The 27,108-nt window shown below is 43.4% G+C and overlaps 1 protein-coding gene and 2 long non-coding RNA genes across 3 annotated transcripts in view; all 3 read left to right on the top strand.

Moving 5' to 3' along the window:
* Positions 1-21,333, top strand: part of LOC103630956 (PAN domain-containing protein At5g03700) — a 31,624-nt gene extending 10,291 nt beyond the window's left edge. Inside the window, exons 2-3 of the mRNA XM_020539897.1 lie at positions 11,761-11,960; positions 20,402-21,333. Coding sequence (XP_020395486.1) covers positions 11,761-11,960; positions 20,402-21,278 — 1,077 coding nt within the window. The 3' untranslated portion in view covers positions 21,279-21,333. The remainder of the gene's footprint in view (positions 1-11,760; positions 11,961-20,401) is intronic.
* A 1,089-nt stretch (positions 21,334-22,422) lies between these two features.
* On the top strand, positions 22,423-23,031 carry LOC109940642 (uncharacterized). The gene is made up of 3 exons (XR_002263275.2): positions 22,423-22,510; positions 22,615-22,769; positions 22,872-23,031. It is a non-coding gene; the product is annotated as an uncharacterized lncRNA (long non-coding RNA).
* Positions 23,032-24,775: 1,744 nt separating this feature from the next.
* LOC109940648 (uncharacterized) lies at positions 24,776-25,285 on the top strand. Its single transcript, XR_002263287.3, has 3 exons — positions 24,776-24,962; positions 25,053-25,125; positions 25,223-25,285. It is a non-coding gene; the product is annotated as an uncharacterized lncRNA (long non-coding RNA).
* The last annotated feature ends 1,823 nt before the right edge of the window (positions 25,286-27,108 follow it).

The following is a 27,108-nucleotide window of genomic DNA, read 5'->3' as shown; positions in this document are numbered from 1 at the left end:
TAGCTCCAAATTCATCCATTCCAGTTTCTACAATTTTATAACATTATTGTTTATCATCTAGAGTCTCTGTTTTGGCATGAAAATAGTAAGAAATTTTATTTTTCACTTAATCCTATTTCAAGCACATAAAACCTTTGGAAATTCATAACTTAAAATCTATAACTCCAAAATTAATGATTTCTGTTCCTAGGTTCTTATTTTAATATGTATATTTTTATTATGTATTTTGTTTACATGTTTGGTGTGATGTTAATTTTTGCTATACTATGTATGTATTGTGTTGATGCGAGTAGACGAGCAAGCTACTGTGGATTCTGAGGTTCAGCAAGTAGAAGTTGCTGAGCAGGAGCTCATTGAAGGCAAGTTGTGCCCTTGATCACTTACTTTTTCCCAGCCATGTTCTTATTAATTATAATGGTCGGCATAGGATAATTTTGATGGGATCCAATAGGTTACCCCAGTTTTGGTTATCTTTATACCTTGCTTACCACTGAAATATTTTTTGGTAGTACCTGCTATTGCTTTATGTGGATTTGGGTATGGTTATACATTATTCATGATTACACCTTTATTCTCTTTTTATTATCACTGTTCATGTTAAGATCATTATGTTAATGGGAACATGGAGTGACCACCCGGGAAAACAGTGCTACCACAAGGGTTTAATGGGACGCCCTTGGCTGATTAACTAGGAAAGCTAGTGGATGACTTCCTTACCCGAAAGGGGCAAGGGCAGCAAGGGAGTGGTCAGTGTAGGGAGGTCCTTGGGTTGATTTTGCTGCGATGGCGGTCAGGCGAGGGATTCCTGCACTGGAGCTTCCTATAAACTGTAGCGGGATTTCTGAAACTATTGAAACTTTGTAAAGGCCCCGTAGTGTTACCCTGCCTCGCCTCCTCGGTAGAGGTGTATGGGATTGGCCGTCTCTTGGCAGATGGGTAACATGACTTGTTGGTAAAGATGTGTAACCTCCGCAGAGTGTAAAACTGGTATACTAGTCGTGCTCACGGTCATGAGCAGCTCGGACCCTCACATGATTAATCTATGCAATTAAAACTCAATTTGTCATTTGCATCGCATTGGGATTATTTATTTATTACTTTTCTTTATTATTATTAAGGTTTGGTATTTACTTATACTTAGTAATTGCTAATAAAACTTTGACCAACTTATAAAAGCAATGCTCAGCTTCAGCCTTTATTTTATTGATCAGCCTTACACTTCACCTGAACTCCCACCTTTGGTGAGTTCATGCACATTATTCCCCACGACTTGTTGAGCTATGAACGTATCTGAGCTCACTCTTGCTATCTCACACCCCCACAGGAGAATAACAGGTGGTCGAAGAGGAGCTGCCTAACTCTGAGGCTTTCGACTTGATCTAGGTGGCGTCTCCCAGTCAGCTTTGTGGCGCCAGGGAATAATAATTAGTTCGCTTTATTTTATCATTTATTTTTGTAAGACTTCCACTATGTAATAAGTACATTTATGATATTTATGACATTTATCTCTATGCACTTTGTTATTATGTGTGTTGTTCTTCCTTGGCGCACATATGAGATGCACCCGGCTTTGTTCCTTAAAGCCCGGGTGTGAGAGTGACAGTCCACTAGACGTATAGTATGGCTGGTCGATTTTGATGTCTCTTTACATCGTCTCTCACAAGCCAAAACCCATTGATGTAGCTACGCTATCAAGAAGAACTAGGTGCCATCTAATTTTTCTCTTAAGTAGGATCGCAACCCATTAAAAGCCAGCCCTTCTAGTTGTTTGTCTGCAACATGGATTTGGAAGCATCTGTTTCTAGTGTCCCAGAACCTCTTGATATAGTCATTAATCGATTCCCCGTTCCCCTGTCGGACTGAAGCCAGATCAACTAATTCTAACCCATGCTCTCCTAAGAAAAGTGGTCATGGAATTTCTGCTCTAATTCTTCCCAAGAATTGATAGAGTTAGACGGCAGAGCTACGTACCATGCGAATGCGGTACCAGTAAGGGACGATGAAAATAAACAGACACTATAGGCTTCCCTATCAGCCAATTTCCGTAGGTGTGCTAAAAACGGCTTACGTGCTTTTCCTGCTTTCACTGGAAAATTTAGAGAAATTCGGTATCCTGGCCCCTTGTGGATATGGCATGGTGTCGAATCGGTGATTATAAGGTTTCCAATACGACTGTCCCGATATGGCTACACTTAAGCTGAGCCTTTCTTGGAGTAGTTCAACCATTGCTTTCCTAATTTTTTCCATAGCGTCTGGTGGCAAGCCACCAATCCTTGGGAGGTAGGGCTCATTTGGCCGAGCATTGCTATGCCAGCCTTCCTGCCATGACCAATCGAGAATGACACTCGACCTGTGATCGCATGTTGCGCCGTGGCTCTGATATGTAGGGTGAGGAACATATTGTTGTTGTGGTATGTAATAATTGGGTGTGTTTTTGTGCCGCAACAGGTTCTGCATACGTGTATCCAGATGGTCCGGTCAAGGTGATCGGACGAGCCGGCGCACTAACGGATGGTCCGTGGATATACCCGGACTCTTTGGTCGTATCGGATAGTCATGGTTTTCTACCACCGAGGGGTCACATGGTGGCCCTCACTGTTAGAAATATGCCCTAGAGATAATCATAGAGATGAGCATATTTCTTTGTATCCATGATATATATATTGCTTAATTGAATATCCATGGAAGGCACCTTGTATTGATTAGCAATTATGTGAATTGTTTGTGAGATTCTTTACTTATATGGTTATTCTAAATGATGTCCCTAGTCAGAGTCGATGACTAGCACATGTATTAGTTGATGACTACATTTCACAAGTCATGAACATGGAGATGTTAAACTAATAATGTGGGCGCATGTATGACATGAGGCTGGACCGACCCAACGTGAGATATTGTAATATAGTTCTCTTCTTGCAACATGAATACTGTATCCTTAGACCTGAGATTGTCGCATGTTCTCAAGATGTGAATTGACTTACTTAGGGACTATCAAACGCTATCCTGTAACTGGGTAGTTATAAAGGTAGTTTTGGGTTTGTCAGGAAGCATGCTATGAGGCATGGTCAGTCAAGATGGAATTTGTCCCTCTCTTTGTGAGAGAGATATCTCTGGGCCCCTCGAGTGATTGGATCAAGAAATGCATGGCCGTGCTAGGGTTAAGAGTTAACCATTGAAAGGATTCCAATTCACAGTATCGAGAAAGAGAGGTCAGCTTAGAGCCAGACCAAATATCGTGAGACAAAGGGAACAGCATGTACGTAATGTCGCAATGGTTCGTCTGATATGATCTTTACGTACACATAGGAGTTGACATGTCTTGCTAGAGGCTGCTGTCAATTATTGGGCCAAGTAAGAGTACTCGGCCTATGTCTATTTGTACGTGAACCTATAGGGTCACACACTTAAGGGGAAGGAAGCCTAATTCGGATTAGATCCGAAATTAGACTGGGCTTTAGGGTTAATGATGGGCCTCGGCGTCAGAAGCCCACCATAACGCCTATATATTGAGGGGCGAGGGCGCGGTTAACATATAACCTAATTCGCCACCTGCGAACTAACAGCCGCCGCCCACCTCTCGCCCTCGCCAAGCCGCCGTCGCGAACCTAGCAGTTCGGTACGCGGCGCTTCCTCCCTGTACGTGTGGATACCTCGGAGGTGCTGCATCTGGAGCACTTGGACGAACCGTGCGAGGACGTGAAGGACGCCGGCGACTGCACGGCACTGCTCGACGCGTTCGTCTACATCGAGACGTCTTCCGCTGCTCTGCGCGTCTAGTGGTAATTCCATGACCTATAACCGCAGTAGTTCTTGGTATTATGGGGATGAAAATTTTTGTTTTGCGCTAGCGTAGCCTCCCCGTAATCCTACAGTGGTATCAGAGGCAGGTTCTGCGTAAGTTTTAGGTCTGGATCTAGGTTCATGTGATGGATCTACTTGATGCACGGTTTGATTAGATCAATCGGTAATAAAGGGTTGAAGTAGATTACATCGGATATGACTGGAGAGATCAGTTCGTCCTTCTCTGTTGTATGCACGACTTGCCCCTACCGGCTGGAATCACCATCGGGGCTAACTGCGTACACAACCAGCAGATTGACGCAACAGATCGACGTCATGAGTGTAATCTTCTTCGGGTCGAAAGTCTCGGATTTGGGTTGATTTGATCAACCGCATGAGATTTCTAGTGGAATTTCCATACATACGATGCATGGGACCGCCGTGGCTATCTGCTGTAGTGGCGAACGTATAGAAACGTGTTTGTCTAACCTGTTTTTGCAGGACATGTGATCGGTATGGCTATTATGTGTATGTGATGCATGTTAACAAATTATTCATGACCTGCGTGTCGTGACCAGGGCAATACGGCTGGAGCCACATGTATTGTCCAAATTTAATGTAATGACCTGCGTGTCAACATGTGATGATCCAAAGCGTATATGTAATTTGTTTACCAGCATACGTTAGATAGGTCTTGAAGGACTCATCACCTGGAGGATGGCATACCTATATCATGGAGATGGAGATCATCGTGATGGACAGATTATTGGAGATGGAGATCACCATGAGAAAACAAGCCATACCGAATCACAACTGTTGTGTGAATGCCATTCTTATTGTTCTACTTGTTTATATTGCATATATGTCCTTGCGTGCGATGTTATAAGTAGGACGATCCCTCATAAATGTTTAAGCTTTAATGCCTCTCCAAACCTTGCACTATCATAAGTCTTGTACAATTGGTGGTGGGTCTATGAAATTAGGGTGCCACCAGTTTTCCTTGACTAGATAGGTTTGTATCGGATACGAACTGCAGAAAGGGTTGGTTAACTTAAACAAAGTCAGCTTAATGGTTAAGGACTTTGAGGCATAAGGTTGGGAGCCGAGACATAGAGATGTCACCCAACAACAGGAGTCATATATATGATATGATTAGCAAGGAGTTGCTTACCGATCTACCTTGTCTTCTAGCGGTGATGCTAAAGCTCACTAGTAGACTTGTTAGTTGTGGATTCTGAATCACTAAGTATCAATAGAGGGATATTGATTTTAGTGGGAGTAGACTATTAAATGTTTAATATGATTTACTCTGTCATGGATATTTTTGTCTTAGTATTTTGCATTATTTTGTTGTAGATAAATGGCACCTAGCACACCAACATTTACTTTGCGATCGATTCTTGAAAAGGATAAGTTAAATGGAACAAACTATACGGATTGGATCCGTAACCTGAGAATTGTTCTCAGGGCTGAAAAAAAGGAAGACGTTCTAGACACCCCACTCCAGAGGATCCTGGTGAAAATGCAACTGCCGCAGCTAAAACCGCTTACAAGAAAGCAATGGATGCTAATCTTGAAGTAAGTTGCCTAATGCTTGCTTGCATGGAGCCTGAGCTCCAGATGCAGTTTGAGACAAACCATGAGGTGTACGATATGATCGTGGCGCTCAAGGATATGTTCCAGACTCAGGCTAGGACTGAAAGGTTCAATGTGTCCAAAGCCTTTCTGGAATGCAAGCTAGCAGAAGGCGCAGCAGTTGGGCCACACGTAATCAAAATGGTTGGTTACAGTCAGAGGTTGGAGAAGCTAGGCTTCCCAATAAGCCAAGAGTTGGCCACTGACTTCATTTTGGCATCTCTTCCGCCCAGCTATGGAAACTTCATCACGAACTACCATATGCATGGGGCGGAGAGGGGCCTCAATGAACTATGTGGCATGCTGAAAACTGCAGAGGGGGACATAAAGAAAAGTGCTGGCAGCAGCGGCCATGTGATGGCGGTCCAAAACAAACCCAACTTTAAGAAGAAGGGTAAGTCTCAAAAGAAGAAGGGCAAGGGAAAGGATACAGTATCCAAGCCCAATCAAAAGCCCAAGGCTGGACCAGCTGCAGATGCAGAGTGCTTTTATTGCAAAGAACTTGGTCACTGGAAAAGGAATTGCAAGCAGTACTTGGCCTCTATTAAGGATCGCGGCGGTAAGGGTACAGCCGCAGCAGGTACACTTGCTATTCACATTACAGAAATTTTTCTTGCTGATTCTTATATTAATTCTTGGGTATTTGATACCGGATCGGTTGCCCATATTTGCAATTCGATGCAGGGAATGATAAGAAGTAGAAGCGTGAAAAGAGGAGAAGTTGATTTCCGGGTAGGCAATAATGCAAGAGTTGCTGCGTTGACCGTCGGGACGATGCAACTCCACCTCCCATCAGGATTTATTTTGGAGTTAAATAATTGTTATCTAGTTCCTAGTATGAGTCGAAACATTATGTCTCCTTCATGTTTGATGAAGGATGGTTATTCATTTGCGAGTGAAAACAATGGTTGTGTGATCTCTAAGAATGGCATGTTTGTGGCTTTTGCATCCATTATGAATGGGTTATTCATTTTAAATCTTGATGATGCACCTATCTGTAATATTAGTGCTAAAAGGCCTCGGCCTAATGATTTAAGTCCTACCTACATGTGGCACTGTCGTTTGGGTCATATAAGTGAGAATCGCATGAAGAAGCTTCATTCTGATGGGCTTTTAACTTCGTTTGATTTTGAATCATACGAGACATGTGAAGCTTGCTTACTTGGTAAGATGACCAAGGCGCCCTTCACGGGTTTACCGGAGAGGACGTTAGATTTATTGGAACTCATACATACTGATGTGTGCGGACCAATGAGTACGACAGCTAGGGGAGGATTCCAATACTTCATAACCTTCACTGATGATTTTAGTAGATATGGGTATGTCTACTTAATGAAACACAAGTCTGAATCCTTAGAAAAGTTCAAAGAGTTTCAGAATGAAGTAGAAAATCAGCGTGGCAAGAAAATTAAAGCACTGCGATCAGATCGTGGTGGTGAATATTTGAGTCATGAGTTTAGCAATCATCTAAAGAGTTGTGGAATTGTTCCACAGCTTACGCCGCCTGGAACGCCTCAGAGGAATGGCGTGTCTGAGCGACGTAATCGGACTTTATTGGATATGGTTCGATCAATGATGAGCCAGTCGGACCTACCTTTGTCGTTTTGGGGATACGCTCTAGAAACAGCAGCTTTCACACTAAATAGGGTACCGTCTAAGTCCGTAGTTAAGACACCATATGAAATGTGGACTGGGAAGACTCCCAGCTTGTCTTTTCTGAAGATTTGGGGTTGTGAGGTTTACGTCAAGCGACTACAGTCGGATAAACTCACTCCAAAATCGGACAAGTGCATGTTCGTGGGATATCCAAAGGAAACTTTAGGATATTACTTTTACCACCGGTCAGAGGGCAAAGTGTTTGTCGCCCGGAACGGTGTGTTCTTAGAGAAAGAGTTTCTCAAAAGAGAGAAAAGTAAACAAAAGGTGTATCTTGAAGAAGTTCAGGATGAGCCAGTGGGACAAGATTCAACAAGTGATGCTAATGTAGCAGAACAAGTTGAGACGTCTATGACAAGAGAATCACCACCACAACCACGAAGGTCAGCAAGGCTTCGCGAGGCACGAGGAGAAGTGCTATTGTTGGGCAATGGGGAAGTGTTGTTGTTAGACAACGACGAACCTGCAACATATTCAGAAGCGATGATGGACCCAGATTCCGAGAAATGGCATGTCGCCATGAGATCCGAGATAGATTCCATGGGAGAAAATCAAGTTTGGAACTTGGTTGACCCGCCTGATGGTGTTAGACCTATAGAATGCAAATGGATCTATAAGAAGAAGAAAGACATGGATGGAAATGTTCACATCTATAAGGCTCGACTTGTTGCAAAGGGTTTTCGACAAGTTCAAGGAGTTGACTATGACGAGACATTCTCGCCAGTAGCGATGCTTAAATCTATTCGGATCATTCTAGCTATTGCCGCATATTTCGATTATGAGATTTGGCAGATGGATGTCAAAACAGCTTTCCTTAATGGAAACCTAGATGAGGACGTGTATATGATACAGCCCGAGGGTTTTGTCGATCCGATCAATGCTGGAAAGATATGCAAACTTTAGAAATCCATTTATGGGTTGAAGCAAGCATCTCGGAGTTGGAACATTCGTTTTGATGAAGTGATCAAAGGGCTTGGTTTTCATCAGAATGAAGAAGAAGCTTGTGTTTACAAGAAGGAAAGTGGGAGCGCTGTTGTATTTCTGATCTTGTATGTGGATGACATATTATTGATTGGGAATGACATTCCTATGCTGGAGTCCGTCAAGGCTTCACTGAAAAAGAGTTTTTCTATGAAGGACTTAGGGGAAGCAGCATATATTTTGGGCATAAGGATCTATAGAGATAGGTCGAAGAGGCTTATAGGATTAAGTCAAGATACGTACATTGATAAGGTTTTGAAACGGTTCAACATGGAACAGTCCAAGAAAGGTTTCATACCTATGTCACATGGTAAACACCTTAGCCAGATGCAATGTCCTGCGACGGCTAATGAGCGAGAGCGCATGAGTAAGGTACCATACGCCTCAGCGATTGGATCAATCATGTATGCCATGATAAGTACACGCCCAGATGTTTCATACGCTATAAGTGCTACGAGTAGATACCAGGCTGATCCAGGTGAGGATCACTGGACAGCGGTAAAAGGCATTCTTAAGTACTTAAGAAGGACTAAAGATATGTTCCTGGTATATGGGGGTAAGGAGGAGCTCGTTGTAACTGGTTACACCGATGCTAGCTTCCAAACTGACCTAGACGAGTTAAAATCGCAATCAGGTTTTGTGTTCACAATAAATGGTGGTGCTGTTAGTTGGAAGAGTTCCAAACAGGAGACTGTGACTGATTCTACAACAGAAGCCGAGTACATTGCAGCTTCTGAATCTGCGAAGGAAGGTGTTTGGATAAGGAAGTTCCTCATCGAGCTTGGTGTGTTTCCTAATGCATCTAGCCCATTGAACCTCTACTGTGACAACAATGGGGCTATTGCGCAAGCTAAGGAGCCAAGGAACCACCAGAAAAACAAACACGTACTGTGGAAGTTTCACCTCATACGGGAATTCATTAGGCGGGGTGAGATAAAGATATGCAAAATACATACGGATTTGAATGTTGCTGATCCTTTGACAAAACCTCTTCCACAACCTAAGCATGAGGCACACGTGAGATCTATGGGTATTAGATATCTTCTAGATTAACTCTAGTGCAAGTGGGAGACTGTTAGAAATATGCCCTAGAGATAATCATAGAGATGAGCATATTTCTTTGTATCCATGATATATATATTGCTTAATTGAATATCCATGGAAGGCACCTTGTATTGATTAGCAATTATGTGAATTGTTTGTGAGATTCTTTACTTATATGGTTATTCTAAATGATGTCCCTAGTCAGAGTCGATGACTAGCACATGTATTAGTTGATGACTACATTTCACAAGTCATGAACATGGAGATGTTAAACTAATAATGTGGGCGCATGTATGACATGAGGCTGGACCGACCCAACGTGAGATATTGTAATATAGTTCTCTTCTTGCAACATGAATACTGTATCCTTAGACCTGAGATTGTCGCATGTTCTCAAGATGTGAATTGACTTACTTAGGGACTATCAAACGCTATCCTGTAACTGGGTAGTTATAAAGGTAGTTTTGGGTTTGTCAGGAAGCATGCTATGAGGCATGGTCAGTCAAGATGGAATTTGTCCCTCTCTTTGTGAGAGAGATATCTCTGGGCCCCTCGAGTGATTGGATCAAGAAATGCATGGCCGTGCTAGGGTTAAGAGTTAACCATTGAAAGGATTCCAATTCACAGTATCGAGAAAGAGAGGTCAGCTTAGAGCCAGACCAAATATCGTGAGACAAAGGGAACAGCATGTACGTAATGTCGCAATGGTTCGTCTGATATGATCTTTACGTACACATAGGAGTTGACATGTCTTGCTAGAGGTTGCTGTCAATTATTGGGCCAAGTAAGAGTACTCGGCCTATGTCTATTTGTACGTGAACCTATAGGGTCACACACTTAAGGGGAAGGAAGCCTAATTCAGATTAGATCCGAAATTAGACTGGGCTTTAGGGTTAATGATGGGCCTCGGCGTCAGAAGCCCACCATAACGCCTATATATTGAGGGGCGAGGGCGCGGTTAACATATAACCTAATTCGCCACCTGCGAACTAACAGCCGCCGCCCACCTCTCGCCCTCGCCAAGCCGCCGTCGTGAACCTAGCAGTTCGGTACGCGGCGCTTCCTCCCTGTACGTGTGGATACCTCGAAGGTGCTGCATCTGGAGCACTTGGACGAACCGTGCGAGGACGTGAAGGACGCCGGCGACTGCACGGCACTGCTCGACGCGTTCGTCTACATCGAGACGTCTTCCGCTGCTCTGCGCGTCTAGTGGTAATTCCATGACCTATAACCGCAGTAGTTCTTGGTATTATGGGGATGAAAATTTTTGTTTTGCGCTAGCGTAGCCTCCCCGTAATCCTACACTCACGTGGGTCCGGATGGTTTGCGATTAGATGCGGACGATCCAGTCATATATAGAGTCGTCGATCTGTCAAGCAAGGACAACTGTGGTGGAATTTGCCCTGGATATGAATTCATTGGCATATCATACAATGATTGGGGCTACGAATCCCCATTTCTATCGATGTATTAGACACAAATATCCTATTGCTAGTTTCGTATGACGGAAATCTAGGATCAACAGATTTCTTAAATATGCATATTAATTTTCTAACTGTTTCTTCTAACCCTTAATCTATTGTTTCATTTCATCTTGTTTTTTCTTAATAGATTGGACGTCGTCAGATTTACTTACATTTGGGATTTGAAGTGAAGGTAGGAGGGATGCAATCTCGATCTCTCGATGTTTGGCAATCTTCTAGTGGCGATCCACCATTAAGTATGATAAGAATTTCTTTGTCTCTTAGCGATTTGGCAACGTGCGTCCTCCCACACTTGACTCATCAAGTCTTCATATAACTGTTGCTCATCGGCCGACAGGTTTTTGACAGCCGGGCCTAAGCATATTGTATGGGTAGATGTCGATGTGATCTTTAGAACCGACCATTTGAGGGCCTGATTTTAGTAGATCTAGACACCTGGTCCCCAGCGGAGTCGCCAAAAAGTGTGTTGACGTCGATCTGGGCGCCAAAAACCGGAGATGGACCGCTGACGATGTTCTTTGCGGAGGTGCGGACGGTCCGCAGCACAGGGCCGGACGATCCGCGACCTAGATGCAACAGTGGCTCCTTCTCTGGATACGTCTGGGCGGTCCGTGCCAGGGCTCGGACAGTTCGCAATGGCGCAGAGGGTCGTCTTCTTTGTAGCAGACATAGATCTCGCCTCTCGAGGAGAAGAGATCCTAAGGTGTGTCTTGGCGTCGGCAGACCACTAAAGACACCTCTAGTTGACGTAGAGCCGAAGAGAGGTGAATATTAGAGGTAGAAGAAGGCTAAACTAGGACTAAATATGTAAGGTAAAAATGATAAGTAAATTTTATTGAATTGATTGTAGGGGGTTTTAATCGGTTGTAACCCTTCATTTATATAAAGGGTGGAGGTCTATACCCGTTTCAAGTCAGTTTCCAAGTTAATCCCACAGTTTTTGCTAACAAATCCCACTAGAAATTTGAATTCTAACTGATTCTACGCACACGCGGATCGTTCGTGTTGCCACGGACCGACCTATAATAAGGTCGGACCCTCCGCTATGCTCAACAGCAGCATTTGGGAACCGAGAAATTTCCAAAATCTGTACCGTGCACGCTATCCAACAAAATCTCTACTACTCTATAAGACGATAGTGTAGACGTACACATATTTTGGTGCACGGTTCTGCCTGTAGTCGCCCGCTCTCTCTCGCGCCCCCGCTCTCTGCGCCCCCGACGCCCCGCGCATCGCCATCCCCGCGCGGCTACTCCAAGGAAGGAAGGTCCGCATGTCGACATGGAAGGTCCGACCCCTCCAGAGCATCCCCGTCCTCGCTCTCTGCGCCCCCGACGCCCCGCCATCACCATCCCCGCGTGGCTGCTCCAATGAAGGAAGGTCCGCGTGTGGAGATGGAAGGTCCGACCCCGCAAGCACATCCCCGACCCTGCTCTCCTCTCTCGGCCGCCATCATGGAAGGTCCGACCCCGCGCATCGCCATCCTCGCACGGCTGCTCCAAGGAAAGGTCCGCATGTGGAGATGGAAGGTCCGACCTCGCCAGACCCGCCCCCACTCTGTAACACCCACCTTGTAAATTGCTAGAAATAATACCAATAGAGAAATAATTTCTCCTTATGTGGGTTTAACCGTTATGCATCATCTCATGTGAATACCATATTCAAAAGCAAATAATTAATAAAAGAATATATGCCATTAAAATGATGCATCATGCTGGATATTGTTTTTGTGTGTGCATTTTGTGATAAGAAATATAGTAAAAAGTCCAAAGTAGAATGAACAATCTAAAAGAAACCCTAGAAAAGGAAAGGAGGAAAATTTTATGTGAGTAAAAATAATATAAAATAAATAAATAAAATATTATTCCTATGCCATTATTTTAATGTAACACCTAACTCATGGGTGGAGCCCATAATTTGATTCAAATTCAAATTGGAATTCAAAATGTGTATGAATCAGAAAAACAGAAAATAAAACATAAAAGAAAAAAGAGAAAGAGGTACTGCTGCGCCTGGGCCGGTTTATCTTATTTCGGCCCACTCCCCTCTTTCCGCGAACGCGCGCGCGGCTCAGTACCATTCCCGCTGTCCCACCTGCTGACAACCGGGTCCCACTGGCCAGTTACCCAGTCTCCTCGCGCGCGCGTCTCAGCAGCGGACACCGACAGGTGGGCCTGTTTTGTCAGCTGGCTTCATCCTCAACAGAACGCGAGGCTCGCGGGCGAGCTCAACCGAACCGCAAAGAAGGCGCCGCCGAGATCCTCGCGCGGATGGACCGGGGAGGAAACTGCTTCGGGGCCGCGTTTGTGGGTATTTGAACTGCACCTCCTTGCCTCTCTCGTCCACCCGCAAACCCCCCACCATACCGCGCCACCGCCGTAGCAGAGAGAGGGAAAAGAAACCCGCCGTTGCCGCCGCCGGGGAAAACTTGGCTAACCATTGTCCAAGGCCTCGGAATCGTACCCAAGAACTCCTCTAGACCCTAGGAAAAGTAGTCGTGGCCTCTTCGCTTGGAAATTGTCGCCTGCTCCATCGGAATTACTCGTCGGAGCATAGCCGGTTCCTCGCTTCCGCCTTCTCCGTGGACGAGCGTCGTCTGACCTCGGCCGGCCATTGGTAAGTCCCCACCGTATTCGTCCTCCCTTCCTATAGGCTATGCACTAGCGAATCGTAGGATGGTGCAGCTGAGCCCCTGAGTCCACTGTCCGGCCATGGTGTTGCCGCGGTGCGCCGTGGGCGGTACTCTGGGCTTGTTGTGAGCAGGAATTGGTGGGGGAAACGGGCTCGTAATGTCACTAATTAGGCAAGGAGCGAACGAATTAGAAGATGGCTGGCTGGGTGATTGGATTCTCAGCTCCGGCGGTCTTGCCGCCGCACGGTGGGTTGCGCCGCCGGGTTTCAGTGCGTGAGAAAGAAGATGACCCCTGTTCGTCGATCGCGTAACTAACGGCCAGGATTAGACGACTACGTACTGCTTCGAGGAATGGATCCGGGCCGTGGGTTTGGATCGAGCGGTCCCTAGTCAATCTCGCCCACTTAAAATCTCACCCGTGGATTTAGGATCGGGCGTCTAGGATTGGGTCGGGGGATGACGACTTCATGACCACCCACGATTTAATCCGAGCCCTCGATTGTTGATCGGATGGCTGGCAATCCAGGATACCCCTTCGTCGTGCACTTTTCTTAAAGAGCCCCTGCGTTTTCAAGAAAATAACCCGCCGTCCATCCTGTGCTGCGCACTGAGTCTAGGATATTTTCCCAGCTAACCCATGCACTTCCTAGGATTTGAGGCCCAGTCCCGAGATCAGATAAAATAGAGAAACTAATTTAAAAATAGATTTTTAGTACAAATTTAATTACAGAAACTTGTTTTAATTGTAGGAAATTCATACTTGATCCAAATTGGACCATTCCAGTTCCTATAATTTTGTAATAGTATTCTCTATTAAATAGTACCACTGTTTTTACATGAAATACACATTTAAATTTATTTTCCACTTAATCCTATATTAAATGCATAAAACCTTAGAAAATCCATAACTTAAAATCCATACCTCCAAATTTAATGATTCCAGTTCCTGTGATCTCATTTTAATGTCTAGATTATTACTGTGTATTTTATTTACATGCTTGGTGTAATGTTAATTTTTGCTATACCATGTATGTATTGTGTTGATGCGAGTAGACGAGCAAGCCACTGTGGAATCTGAGGTTGAGCAAGTAGAGATAGCTGAGCAGGAGCTCATTGAAGGCAAGTTGTGCCCTTGATCACTTCTTTTTACCCAGCCATGTTCTGATTAATCATAATGATCTGCATAGGTTAATTTTGATGGGACCCAATAGGTTACCCTAGTTTGATTATCTTAATACCTTGTTACCACTGAACTTTTTGGGTAGTACTTGCTAGTGCTTTATGTGGTTTTGGGTATGAAGATACATTACTCATGATTATACTTTTGTTATCCGTTGTTATTTATCGTTCATGATAAGATCATTATGTTAATTGGAACATGGAGAACCACCCGGGAAAACAGTGCTACCACAAGGGTTTAATGGGACGCCCTTGGCCGATTAATTAGGAAAGCTAGTGGAAGACTATCTTACCCGAAAGGGGCAAGGGCAGTAGGGAAGTGGTCAGTGTAGGGAGGCCCTCGGGAGGATTTTGCTGCGATGGCGGTCCTGCAAGGGATTCCTGCATTGGAGCTTCCTATAAACTGTAGCGGGTTTTCTGAAGCTAGTGGAACTTTGTAAAGGCCTCGTAGTGTTACCCTGCCTCGCCTCCTCGGTAGAGGTGTATGGGAAGTCGCGATCCCTTGGCAGATGGGTAACATGACTTGTGGGTAAAGATGCGCAACCTCTGCAGAGTGTAAAACTGGTATACTAGCCGTGCTCACGGTCATGAGCAGCTCGGACACTCACATGATTAAATTATGGAACTAAATTCAATTTGTCATATGCATTGCATCGCAGGTGATGTTGTTACTTTTGTTCTGCTACTTAATTGGGTTTGGTATTTACTTATAATTAGTAATTGCTAATAAAATTTTGACCAACTTTAAAAGCAATGCTCAGCTCTAACCATTCTCTTTGGTAAGCCTTACACTTCACGTGAGCTCCCATCTTTGGCGAGTTCATGCACATTTTTCCCCACAACTTGTTGAGCGATGAACGTATGTGAGCTCACTCTTGCTGTCTCACACCCCCCACAGGTCAAGAACAGGTACCGCAGGATGAGGCGCATGGAGGATGCTGCGATGAGTTCGTGAGAGAGATCTAGGCCGTCGTCTCCCAGTCAACTTTGGGTTGCTGGACCGTTGTCTCCTTATAATGTAATTATTTATTTTGTATAGAACTCCTATTATATAGTAAAGATGTGACATTCGATCCTGTGCCATGATTCATCATATGTGTGAGACTTGGTCCCAGCACACCTGGTGATTATGTTTACGCCTGGGTCTTGGTGCCCCTGAAATCCGGGTGTGACAGAAGTGGTATCAGAGGAAATGTTGACTGTAGGACGAAACCTAGATAGAACTGGACAACCATTCTTTACTTACCCTTGCTACTCTGATTCTTTTCTAAACTTTTCTTAATCTTTTCTCATCTATTTCCGCTTTACTCTGATTATTCTTACCTTTTCATTCTAAAGACAAATGTGGATTTCACACTTTGAAATCCTGTGCCTAGAGTGACTTTAGGAATAGGAGACCTACTCTTAGGAACAAAAACAAAACTATTTTTATAGGTATTTGTATGCTTGAATGTTTGTTCTTATGATACTTGTTTGATTTGGATCTTTGATTGAGTGTGATTAGTTGTGGAGTAATGTCCACAATCACATCTGCATATACATATAGAAAAAAACGGTTATAAAAATATCTAAATGAACTAGGTTATCCCTCATCAAAGAATCTAGCCTAGCAAAATCCATCTTATCTTGAAAAAGTCTATCCTACACTCATAGATCCATCTTATCCTAAAAAAAATAGATTCTCATCTTATCTTGAAAAGATTTATCTTATCCTAATAGATCTATCTGACCTCAAAAGATTCTACCTTATCCTTATGGATTCATCTTACCCCAATAAGCATATTTATCCCACGCTAGTGTAACAACCATGATCTAGCCTAAAATAAATAAGATCTTATCTAGTCAAACTAGTCACACCAATCTAACCTAGATCTGATCTAATCTAAAGTGACTTATCAAACATGTTAGATAATACTGATGAAATAGATTAGACTTTACTCCTATAGAACGGGTCTTAACTTAGTTCACCCTGCACTAAATTAAGAATGACAGATCGACTTGGCCATATGCAACTACCTTAACCATCCAATAGTTGCATAACCCTACAATTTTAACCTAGCAAGAGATTCTAACCTACCTACACCATACAATCCATCCTACTCACATATGTCCTAGCCATATGTCCTTAACTCGGATGACAACTCCAAGAAATAAAGGCCAAAGAAGACCAACCATGTCAAAGAAGGATAAGCATCAACTCAAGACTTCAAAGATCAAGTTGAATCGCCAGCGGAATCAAGATCCATAGTTTAGGATGAAGTCTTTCCTTATTATACCCTTGCCACAACCTCCACCACCAGCTCCACCAAGCTACATAAACATATATAAATAACTACTATTTGTAAGATCTAAATGTTACTTTAGTTAGTAAATGGTATGAAACCATTTTAGGAAGAATAAGAAGGTCCATTTGACCCCATGTGTTGCTAATAAAGTATGCATCATGCTGAGATTTTGTTTGTGCATATGTGTTGAGACAATATGAGTATACACCCTTTCCTTACAAATCTCGAGGACGAGATTATTTTTAAGGGGGGTAGGATTTGTAACACCCACCTTGTAAATTGCTAGAAATAATACCAATAGAGAAATAATTTCTCCTTATGTGGGTTTAACCGTTATGCATCATCTCATGTGAATACCATATTCAAAAGCAAATAATTAATAAAAGAATATATGCCATTAAAATGATGCATCATGCTGGATATTGTTTTTGTGTGTGCATTTTGTGATAAGAAATATAGTAAAAAGTCCAAAGTAGAATGAACAATCTAAAAGAAACCCTAGAAAAGGAAAGGAGGAAAATTTTATGTGAGTAAAAATAATATAAAATAAATAAATAAAATATTATTCCTATGCCATTATTTTAATGTAACACCTGACTCATGGGTGGAGCCCATAATTTGATTCAAATTCAAATTGGAATTCAAAATGTGTATGAATAAGAAAAACAGAAAATAAAACATAAAAGAAAAAAAAGAGAAAGAGGTACTGCTGCGCCTGGGCCGGTTTATCTTATTTCGGCCCACTCCCCTCTTTCCACGAACGCGCGCGCGGCCCAGTACCATTCCTGCTGTCCCACCTGCTGACAACCGGGTCCCACTGGCCAGTTACCCAGTCTCCTCGCGCGCGCGTCTCAGCAGCGGACACCGACAGGTGGGTCTGTTTTGTCAGCTGGCTTCATCCTCAACAAAACGCGAGGCTCGCGGGCGAGCTCAACCGAACCGCGAAGAAGGCGCCGCCGAGATCCTCGCGCGGATGGACCGGGGAGGAAACTGCTTCGGGGCCGCGTTTGTGGGTATTTGAGCTGCACCTCCTTGCCTCTCTCGTCCACCCGCAAACCCCCCACCATACCGCGCCACCGCCATAGCAGAGAGAGGGAAAAGAAACCCGCCGTTGCCGCCGCCGGGGAAAACTTGGCTAACCATTGTCCAAGGCCTCGGAATCGTACCCAAGAACTCCTCTAGACCCTAGGAAAAGTAGTCGTGGCCTCTTCGCTTGGAAATTGTCGCCTGCTCCATCGGAATTACTCGTCGGAGCACAGCCTGTTCCTCGCTTCCGCCTTCTCCGTGGACGAGCGTCGTCTGACCTCGGCCGGCCATTGGTAAGTCCCCACCGTATTCGTCCTCCCTTCCTATAGGCTATGCAATAGCGAATCGTAGGATGGTGCAGCTGAGCCCCTGAGTCCACTGTCCGGCCATGGTGTTGCCGCGGTGCGCCGTGGGCGGTACTCTGGGCTTGTTGTGAGCAGGAATTGGTGGGGGAAATGGGCTCGTAATGTCACTAATTAGGCAAGGAGCGAACGAATTAGAAGATGGCTGGCTGGGTGATTGGATTCTCAGCTCCGGCGGTCTTGCCGCCGCACGGTGGGTTGCACCGCTGGGTTTCAGTGCGTGAGAAAGAAGATGACCCCTGTTCGTCGATCGCGTAACTAACGGCCAGGATTAGACGACTACGTACCGCTTCGAGGAATGGATCCGGGCCGTGGGTTTGGATCGAGCGGTCCCTAGTCAATCTCGCCCACTTAAAATCTCATCCGTGGATTTAGGATCGGGCGGCTAGGATTGGGTCGGGGGATGACGACTTCATGACCACCCACGATTTAATCCGAGCCCTCGATTATTGATCGGATGGCTGGCAATCCAGGATACCCCTTCGTCGTGCACTTTTCTTAAAGAGCCCCTGCGTTTTCAAGAAAATAACCCGCCGTCCATCCTGTGCTGCGCACTGAGTCTAGGATATTTTCCCAGCTAACCCCTGCACTTCCTAGGATTTGAGGCCCAGTCCCGAGATCAGATAAAATAGAGAAACTAATTTAAAAATAGATTTTTAGTACAAATTTAATTACAGAAACTTGTTTTAATTGTAGGAAATTCATACTCGATCCAAATTGGACCATTCCAGTTCCTATAATTTTGTAATAGTATTCTCTATTAAATAGTACCACTGTTTTTACATGAAATACACATTTAAATTTATTTTCCACTTAATCCTATATTAAATGCATAAAACCTTAGAAAATCCATAACTTAAAATCCATACCTCCAAATTTAATGATTCCAGTTCCTGTGATCTCATTTTAATGTCTAGATTATTACTGTGTATTTTATTTACATGCTTGGTGTAATGTTAATTTTTGCTATACCATGTATGTATTGTGTTGATGCGAGTAGACGAGCAAGCCACTGTGGAATCTGAGGTTGAGCAAGTAGAGATAGCTGAGCAGGAGCTCATTGAAGGCAAGTTGTGCCCTTGATCACTTCTTTTTACCCAGCCATGTTCTGATTAATCATAATGATCTGCATAGGTTAATTTTGATGGGACCCAATAGGTTACCCTAGTTTGATTATCTTAATACCTTGTTACCACTGAACTTTTTGGGTAGTACTTGCTAGTGCTTTATGTGGTTTTGGGTATGAAGATACATTACTCATGATTATACTTTTGTTATCCGTTGTTATTTATCGTTCATGATAAGATCATTATGTTAATTGGAACATGGAGAACCACCCGGGAAAACAGTGCTACCACAAGGGTTTAATGGGACGCCCTTGGCCGATTAATTAGGAAAGCTAGTGGAAGACTATCTTACCCGAAAGGGGCAAGGGCAGTAGGGGAGTGGTCAGTGTAGGGAGGCCCTCGGGAGGATTTTGCTGCGATGGCGGTCCTGCAAGGGATTCCTGCATTGGAGCTTCCTATAAACTGTAGCGGGTTTTCTGAAGCTAGTGGAACTTTGTAAAGGCCTCGTAGTGTTACCCTGCCTCGCCTCCTCGGTAGAGGTGTATGGGAAGTCGCGATCCCTTGGCAGATGGGTAACATGACTTGTGGGTAAAGATGTGCAACCTCTGCAAAGTGTAAAACTGGTATACTAGCCGTGCTCACGGTCATGAGCAGCTCGGACACTCACATGATTAAATTATGGAACTAAATTCAATTTGTCATATGCATTGCATCGCAGGTGATGTTGTTACTTTTGTTCTGCTACTTAATTGGGTTTGATATTTACTTATAATTAGTAATTGCTAATAAAATTTTGACCAACTTTAAAAGCAATGCTCAGCTCTAACCATTCTCTTTGGTAAGCCTTACACTTCACGTGAGCTCCCACCTTTGGCGAGTTCATGCACATTTTTCCCCACAACTTGTTGAGCGATGAACGTATGTGAGCTCACTCTTGCTGTCTCACACCCCCCACAGGTCAAGAACAGGTACCGCAGGATGAGGCGCATGGAGGATGCTGCGATGAGTTCGTGAGAGAGATCTAGGCCGTCGTCTCCCAGTCAACTTTGGGTTGCTGGACCGTTGTCTCCTTATAATGTAATTATTTATTTTGTATAGAACTCCTATTATATAGTAAAGATGTGACATTCGATCCTGTGCCATGATTCATCATATGTGTGAGACTTGGTCCCAGCACACCTGGTGATTATGTTTACGCCCGGGTCTTGGTGCCCCTGAAATCCGGGTGTGACACACTCTTTGCGCCCCCGACGCCCCGCCATCATGGAAGGTCCGAGGCGCACCTAGAGAACGCCACGGCGCCGCCGGTCTACGGCCGCCTCGACGCCCTCGGGTTCTTCGGCCTCTACCTCGACGACGGCGGCGACCAGAGGGTGGACGTGCTCTCGTTCGACACGTTCGCCCTGAACCTCACCGGCGTCTTCTGGCAGATGACGCTGGACGACGACGGCAACCTCCGCGCGTACTACTGGACCACCGGCGACTCCAGTGCGTGGACGTCGGATTACAAGGCCATCGCGGAGCGGTGCGAGCTGTCGACGTCGTGCGGCGCGTACGGCCTATACGTCCCCAGGAACGCCCAGTGCCAGTGCCTCGATAGTAATAGCACGAGCCCCGTCCTGCCGTGCCACGGCGAGGACACCGCTGAGCTCTGCAGTACCGGCAGCAGCAACGGGTCGCGGCAGCTGGGTTTCAACGTGGTGCGGCGGACGCGGGTGTCCGTGGCGTACAAGGAGGAGCTGCCGTTCCGGACGAACACGACGGCGGACGGGTGCGAGCTGGCGTGCGCGGGCAACTGCACCTGCCGGGGGGCGCTATACAACGGCGCGAGCGGCTACTACTACCTCATCGACTTCCCCATGGAGACGCTGGTGTACCAGGCCAACGACCGGATGCTTGGCTACTTCAAGATCAGGAAGGCGGCGATAGCGAACTCGGCGCGGCGAGGCATGTCGCCGGGCGTTAATGCCGAGACGGTGGCGCTGTTGCTGGTCCTGGCAGGCCTGGCTGCGGCCGGAGCGTACTGGGGCTACAGGATGTGGGAGAGGAGGAAGAGGAAACGAGCGGGGATGGAGCAGGAGCTGGTTCCGGGGCCATACAGGGACCTCAAGTCCATGGCCAGCTCTAACAATTCGTTCAAAGCATGAACCCAACCATGAGAGTGTTGGTTGAAGTTGAAGGTCAAGTGCACTGGAGTGGAGTTGGATGAGTCATTCGCTAATCGCACAACGTGAGATTGATCAGAGGCCCAGGCCTCCTCTCCTTGATGAATTGCAGAGTCTGGAGAAGAAAATGAATCCAGCCATCCAGGTATCTCAGATCCTTAGTTCGGGAGTCCAAAAATCTGGAGAATTGGAGAGGCCAAAATCTCATCCTTATTGAAAATTGAATGAAGAGATTATTTTAGTCTATCTAATTTTCTCCAATTTTGTGGCTCTCAAACTAGCGTAAAAGTAAGGCACCGAAAGAATCGATGACAGACTAAACTTCCGTTGCATATTGATCTATTGGATGAAAAATAGCTTCTTACGCTGGCGCAATTCTGAGAGTTCTAGATAAATGCAAAATAGATTTGATTTAGATGATCTTCTATCCAAGAATCCAAAATCTGATCAAAATATTAGAATTGTAATTGTATCTCATTTCAATCTCATAGCTGATTTGGAATCAAACCCAATTCAATTCCATATCCTCCAATTTCAACATCCAAACGGAGTGTTATGTAAATTTTGTAAACAATCTGTCGTGAATCGTTCCATGATTCATTCCAGGCAACGGTTCCATAACGAGAATTACTTTCTTCAATTTTATTCTAGACCATTTTAACTGCATATTCTAGGCCCATAACGAGAATTACTTTTAAATTTTATTTTGCCTTTTCTTTCTTCAATTTTATTCTATTTTTTTGTTCTATACGTTGTTGTGGATGGCATGGGATGTGAAGCAGTGAAGCACGCAGCACGCGGCCCAGCACCACAAATTTCAGCCCACATCATCGCGAGCAAGGAATGGACTCCTCGTCCGCGCACTGGCAGGCGTGTGGCGTCCCGCCGTGCTGTTATTTTCCACTATACGTGAAAATGGTCCGTAACTCCGTATGACAAAAAACAAGTGATTCTGCACTCGTTTCAGTTCTACACTATGAAATAACAGATTGTAACTGTCTTAAAGTATTGTTGAGTTTTGGATCATTTGCGAAATTAGCAATATTAATTTTTATGCATCTAACAATTTGTAATGCATGGCGAAGCACGGGCACTGACCTATATTATTATACCTTATGAATGTAGGTTTTGTCCCGCGAGAATGGAATCTCTATTTGTAGGCTTGTCTCATAACAAGCCAAAAAATTCGGTGGCAACCGCAATAGTTCGAGAAGGTATTATAACTTTCATAGTCTGTATGGATCAATTTGTTTTTAATGACTGGTTGCTCCTAAACTATAACTAATTTTAGTTTTATCTCATGACTGGTTGCTCCTAGACTATATTTGCACGCAAGGTGATCTTGCTCTCATCGATTTTATTAAGGAAATCCCTTGTGAACCAAGGGTAGAAGTCGTGCTTATTGATGATGCCTTTGTTGAAAGGAAGTGGATGGAGTGTTTATTTCAGCCGAACGCATATTTAGGTGACGAGGTAATCCATGCTTAGTTTTTATATTTGGCAACGTTGTTATGTATAAGTTTTTTTACTCATCCTGATATTTTTAACCACAACTTACACACTTGCAGGTTATAGACTGTTACATAAATTTGATAAAAGCTCAAAAGCATCTAAAGTGCCGATCTAGAGGTCGCGTTCACATAGAAAATGCTTTCCAGTTCAATTTCCTGAAGCGAGATGGTGATGTTGAAATTAAAACAGAAGAGCTATATCCAAATAAAGACATGACACAAATATGTAGCGTTGAACGAAGGGTTTTACTTTACTTAGACCATGACATGGTACATATGAGTTTGCAATCTGAACAATTAGTGTATATATGTATTTTATTCTTATGCAAGTATTTATAACTGTTTTGTAGGTGTTTATTCCGATAAACATCCGAGAGACGCACTGCTATCTTGTTGTGATCCATGCAAGAAATATGGAGATACAAGTGCTCGATTCACTTGGTACTTCACAAGACCACAAAGACCTCACTGACTCTGTGAGTATGCACAAACTAAACAATTATGAATTCAATATTAACTTATCCCAATATTTAATTTTGTTTTACAATATATAAAGATTAAAGGACTGCAAAGACAAATAGATATGATATCTCAACGTAAGGAGTTAAAAGACCACAAGTGGCCAGACCTCCAAGTTACTTCTTGGCTGCTCAGAGAAATAGACATGGGATATGCAAAGCAGACAGATAGGTACTTCCTAAAATCTTCTTTACCAATTTCTTCATTCATACTAAACTTTATGTTGATATTAATGTATATTGTAGCTCTTCATGTGGACTCTTTCTTTTGAACTATATCGAATACTGGACAGGGGATGAACTGTCTGACAGTTTTACCCAGGTATATTATTACTACTACGACATATATGGACATCTACAGTCAGTGTTACATATATAATGATAAATAATTGTTTCTTATTTGTAGGATGACATGTCACACTTTAGGAAAAAAAATGGCTGCTATATTACTATTTTCAGACCTGAATAAGAGAAGGGGGTGTCTGTTATACAAAAATGAAAAAGAAGTTGACTCTGGAAGCCCATTAGATGTTGAGATATTAGAAAACCCAACATATTCTAATAAGAGGAAACTACTCCACATGCTTGATGATAGCGAAGTAGTGCATGAAGATGAGGAAGGCCCTATTACTCAAGCAGACTTGCAAAGGTGGTTTGTTGATGATTGGGATAAAAGAGCTCCTATAAAAGTCTCTACCGATGGGTGCACAAATGACTTTTTAATGGTTGGTCTTTCCACAAAGGACATGCCAGTGACCAAAGCCGATTCAATAGATGTTTTATGTGATTATATCATGGCAATAGAAGACGATACGACACTAGAGTAAGTGCTCATTGATTTATTTATTTTATGTATATCAACTACTTAGATACTTGATATAGACTTTCGTCATGCTACATTACAGGAGAACATGGGTGCGAAGTTTCAATCCTTTTAAGATAGAAATATCTGTCAAAGACTTGCAAAATATATTAACGATAAATCAAGATATGATTCTAAGATGTTTTGATATGGCTGTTCGGCTGCTTGCCAATAAAGAGTCACGTAGGCCGAAAGAAGAAATCATAAATAATAAAAAGCATTATATGGACATGCGTTTTTGGGTAAGTTTGTTTCTAATTATTAATGTATTAATATATAGTATTTACATCTAATCCTCATGTGGACATGTATATATACTGTCCAGAGAATGATTGGTTATGGTAAACTTCCAAAGTACCATCAGGATCCTACAACAGAAGAGTTAGCCAAAACACTCGGTTGTTGGCCATCAATGAATTATTGTATCACGGGTTGTAGATATGTAAGTATGTGTTCATTTCGAATGTATTTATAAAGGACACTTCTGTTGTAGGATCCTAATGACTGATATTTTGCAGGTTCTTATGCCATGGAAATTCAATGGATGTCACGCCCTTTTTGTAATAGATCATGTTAAAAAGCATGTGACTTTTATCGACTTTACACCGACTCAAGATTGGTGTAAACACATGCCATACAAGAGGTTCGCGGAAGCGATTATCATGGCCTCAAAAAAATATAAGATTGCTTACAGCAAGAAACGTTCTTGATGGGCGGAGGATATCTTTAAGTGGGAACATACAATTCAGACTGGTGTTCCAATTGACTTAAGAGGGTATTTTCTTCGTACCACCTTTTCAGCAGTTTAAATTTTTTTTCTGATAATCATTGTATAAAACATAGTTGCCCAAATATTATTCTATAGGTTTAATACCAGCTACCTCGTTCTACAAGCTATGGCCATGTGGGGGAATGACAGACGACTGAAATTTGTTGGGGTGAGTGTAGTACGTTCGTTTTATGTTTAAAACTTACATTCCAGCTATCTCGTTCTACAAGATAATATGTTTTGTTCTCTTATGTCTTTGTCTGTAGGATGCAAAGACTCTTCGAAAGAACTTTGTGATTGATCTGTTAAGTTATGAGGATAATTCGTGCTGATATGCTATCCCTGCAAATATACAACAGAGACTTATCGATGTCGCTAAAAAGGATTAGCTGATTAGTGTACGGTTGTCGACACATTTGTCTATAATTAAAAATTCTAAATTAACTTTTTAGAAATAATTTGTGTGACATTGATAATGTTTTCCACACGGATTTTGCATATTATAGTGATGTTTGTCGTTCCGTATCAATGTTTCATACAAATGTTTTACTTCCGTCGCAACGCACGGGAGTATACCTATAATATATATTGTTATCATGTTATTATACGGTTCCGTTGCAACGTACGGGCACTCACCTAGTTAAACATAAAAGTTAATAGTATTTAGTCTGCGTTCGGTTTCTTGAATTTTTTTGGAATCTGATTTTGCACAGAATTATCTAAACCGTTTTTGGTTACGTAGAGATCTAATAAAATTTAGCTCCTATTGATTCGAACGGTTTGCATCATTTGTCTTGAATAATATTTAATTTAAAAGTTATTGGATTATCAAAGATCTTAAGGTCAAAGGCCTTAACTCTTCTAATAATTAATCCAAACAGTCACATAACCAAAAAAAAATTTGGCCTGGCTGCGCCGCTGCGCTCCCCGCTGTAACACCCGGATTTTAGGGGTCCAAAACCCGGGGTTAACATAAACACCAGGTATGCTGGGACCAAGTCTCATACATATGATGTATAGTGGCACAGGATCGAATGTCACATCTTTATATACAACAGGAGTTCTATACAAAATAAATAATTACATTATAAGGAGACAACGGTCCAGCAACCCCAAAGTTGACTGGGAGACGATGACCTAGACCTCTCACGAACTCATCACAGCATCCTCCATGAGCATCATCCTGCAGTACCTGGTCTTGACCTGTGGTGTATGTGAGACAGCAAGAGTGAGCTCACATACGTTCATCGCTCAACAAGTTGTGGGGAATAATGTGTATGAACCCGCCAAAGGTGGGAGCTCACGTGAAGTGTAAGGCTTACCAAAGAAGATGGTTAGAGCTGAGCATTGCTTTTAAAGTTGGTCAAAATTTTATTAGCAGTTACTAAGTATAAGTAAATACCAACCCAATTAAATAGTAGAACAAAAGTAACCACATCACCTGCAATGCAATGCATATGACAAATTGAGTTTAGTTCCATAACTTAATCATGTGAGTGTCCGAGCCGCTCATGACCGTGAGCACGGCTAGTATACCAGTTTTACACTCTGCAGAGGTTGCGCATCTTTACCCACAAGTCGTGTATCCCATGTCGCCAGGGTTTGCAAGGCCCTTAGACACTTCCGAGGTGAATGGCTAGGGATCCACTACGAGGCCTTTACAAAGTTCCACTAGCTTCCGAAAACCCGCTACAGTTTATAGGAAGATCCAGTACAGGAATCCCTTGCAGGACCGCCATCGCAGCAAAATCCTCCCGAGGGCCTCCCCGCACTGACCTCTCCCCTACTGCCCTTGCCCCTTTCGGGTAAGGTAGTCTTCCACTAGCTTTCCTAATTAATCAGCCAAGGGCGTCCCATTAAACCCCTGTGGTAGCACTGTTTTCCCGGGTGGTTCTCCATGTTCCAATTAACATAATGATCTCAACATGAACAATAAATAACAACTGATAACAAAAATGTAACCATGGATAGTGTATCTCCATACCCAAAACCACATATAGCACTAGCAAGTACTACCCAGAAAGTTCAGTGGTAAACAAGGTATAAAGATAGACAAACTAGGGTAACCTATTGGGTCCCATCAAAATTAACCTATGCAGATCATTATGATTAATTAGAACATGAGTAGGTAAAAAGAAGTGATCAAGGGCAC

The sequence above is a fragment of the Zea mays genome, chromosome 6 (genome assembly GCF_902167145.1).
Source record: "Zea mays cultivar B73 chromosome 6, Zm-B73-REFERENCE-NAM-5.0, whole genome shotgun sequence".
Classification (NCBI taxonomy): domain Eukaryota; kingdom Viridiplantae; phylum Streptophyta; class Magnoliopsida; order Poales; family Poaceae; genus Zea; species Zea mays.
Note: the sequence above shows the minus strand (reverse complement) of the source record. Positions and strands in the feature narration are given on the sequence as shown.